General features: G+C 48.5%; 1 protein-coding gene across 1 annotated transcript in view; it reads left to right on the top strand.

The window, feature by feature from the left end:
* The first annotated feature begins 632 nt into the window (after nt 1-632).
* Nucleotides 633-1,782, top strand: part of LOC101650371 (zinc finger protein 577) — an 8,486-nt gene continuing 7,336 nt past the window's right edge. The window contains exon 1 of the mRNA XM_045292574.1: nt 633-859. Within this exon, the coding sequence (XP_045148509.1) occupies nt 845-859 (15 nt within the window). The 5' untranslated portion in view covers nt 633-844. The remainder of the gene's footprint in view (nt 860-1,782) is intronic.

Below are 1,782 nucleotides of genomic sequence, written 5' to 3'. Positions count from 1 at the left end.
GGCGTCATGGAAACTGCCGGTAACGCACATGCTTCCAGACACTGGGAGGCTTAGTGTTAGATGATGTGTGAGGCCTTGTCTTAAGGTGAATCCATAAGACAAGAGCTGTGGCCCCAGGTGCGTGTCTTATTGTGGGAAACTGACATTGAGGGAACTATGACGAGGGCTATATTCACTAGCTTATACAGAGGGAATCTGGAAAGCCGGTATTTCACCGTAGGAACGCCTCCACTTTGGTAAAATTAGAGATAAAGTCCAAGTACATGATCCTGCTTTAAATATCATTTCCACAGATTCTCCCCTAATAGCTGTGCTGTCTGAAGTGAGCACATGGCTGATTCTATCTCCCTAGGGAAGCAGACACCCCTGCTTGCTCTATCTCTTCCTGCTGCTGTGTCCTCTAAGCCTTCTCTCCTCCTGCTGCTCTCTGCGCAGACCCGGCTGCTGAGCTCATGGCCGTCCCGGAGGGGAGCATGCTGCCGCGAACGGTGTCTGACTCCGTTATTTTGGCTTCCCTCCTACCTTCCCTATTCTCTCTGACTTCACTGTGATCCTATGTATTAGCACTGGACAGTTGCTCCTACGAACCCCATAATTGTTAGCGGCTGGTCTACTCTGACATCTGATCACAGTGTCGGCTGTGTTATCCACAGGTTCTGGTCCGTAGGATCAAGGCATTTCAGCAGGAGGAGGAGGAGGAGGAGATTCCCAGCTTGGGGGATAATTGTTTCTGGTAACAGACTGACCTGAGGTATCTGACAACAACGTCTGCCAAGGCCCAGAGAAGACTGCACTGAAAGAACACACCCAGGAGCTACTGGTCCTTTCTTACGAACAGAAGGAAATGGCCAATGCTCAGGTACAGTCATTTGACTTATTCTACTCGCCTCTCAATGGATTCGTGAAAGCTCACAAGACAGCTTGATTAAATGAGACAGAATATAGTGATCATTAGGATCTGTCAGGAAACACATTTAGGTTCTGATCCTAAAATCAGAGCCAACTGGGAACAGAGTTGGTGGCCGTAGAGTGCGTACGAAATTCTTCACATTGAAACATAGATGAGGGAGAGTGTAAGACCCTGTGGGTTGCTGTGGGAGCTAGCCCACCTCTGGATGGGTGCAAAGGGACAGTTGTGTAATTGCAGAGAAGAAATTTCAAAGGCAGACAAAAGTTGTGGGTGCTCACCTCCTCCACGATGCCAGGTCTAGCAGGAGAGGGAGCTAATACAGTCTGTCACAGGCTCACATATTCTCAGGACACTCAGACCTCATTTATCACCTGCGTAGCAAGGTGGCCAGTATTTTAACCCTAGCTCATTGGGGGAGAAACCTAATACTAGCATTGGGGGCAGGCAGAGGGGAGTCAGCTGCCCTTGAGCAGGGAGAACAAGAAACAACGTCTACTCCTATAGATCAAGGCCTTCAGCCGTATAGGGAGTGGTCTGCCATGAGCTTGTAAGATGTCGCATTCAGGTAACACTATAGTGGGAGGATATTGTGGGGATAATTTTTAATGAGGTGAATGTGACTGCAATTCACCTGCAACTCACAGATGCTAAGGCGTGGACGTGCTGTAATTTACCACATCTTTGGATAGACGGAACACTGGTGGTATGGTGGGCTATTCATTGAGCTGCTAACTGCAAGGTCAGCAGTTCAAACCGACCAGCCGCTTTGGGGAGAAAGAAGCTATTTGTACAGTCAAGATCTAAAGTCTCCGAATTCAGAAAGGCAGTTCTACGCCATCCTCTAGGATTACTGTGATTCTGAATGGACTTGG

This window comes from Echinops telfairi, unplaced genomic scaffold, assembly GCF_000313985.2.
Source record: "Echinops telfairi isolate 266 unplaced genomic scaffold, ASM31398v2 ScPeMD7_655;HRSCAF=1070, whole genome shotgun sequence".
Lineage (NCBI taxonomy): Eukaryota > Metazoa > Chordata > Mammalia > Afrosoricida > Tenrecidae > Echinops > Echinops telfairi.
Note: the sequence above shows the minus strand (reverse complement) of the source record. Positions and strands in the feature narration are given on the sequence as shown.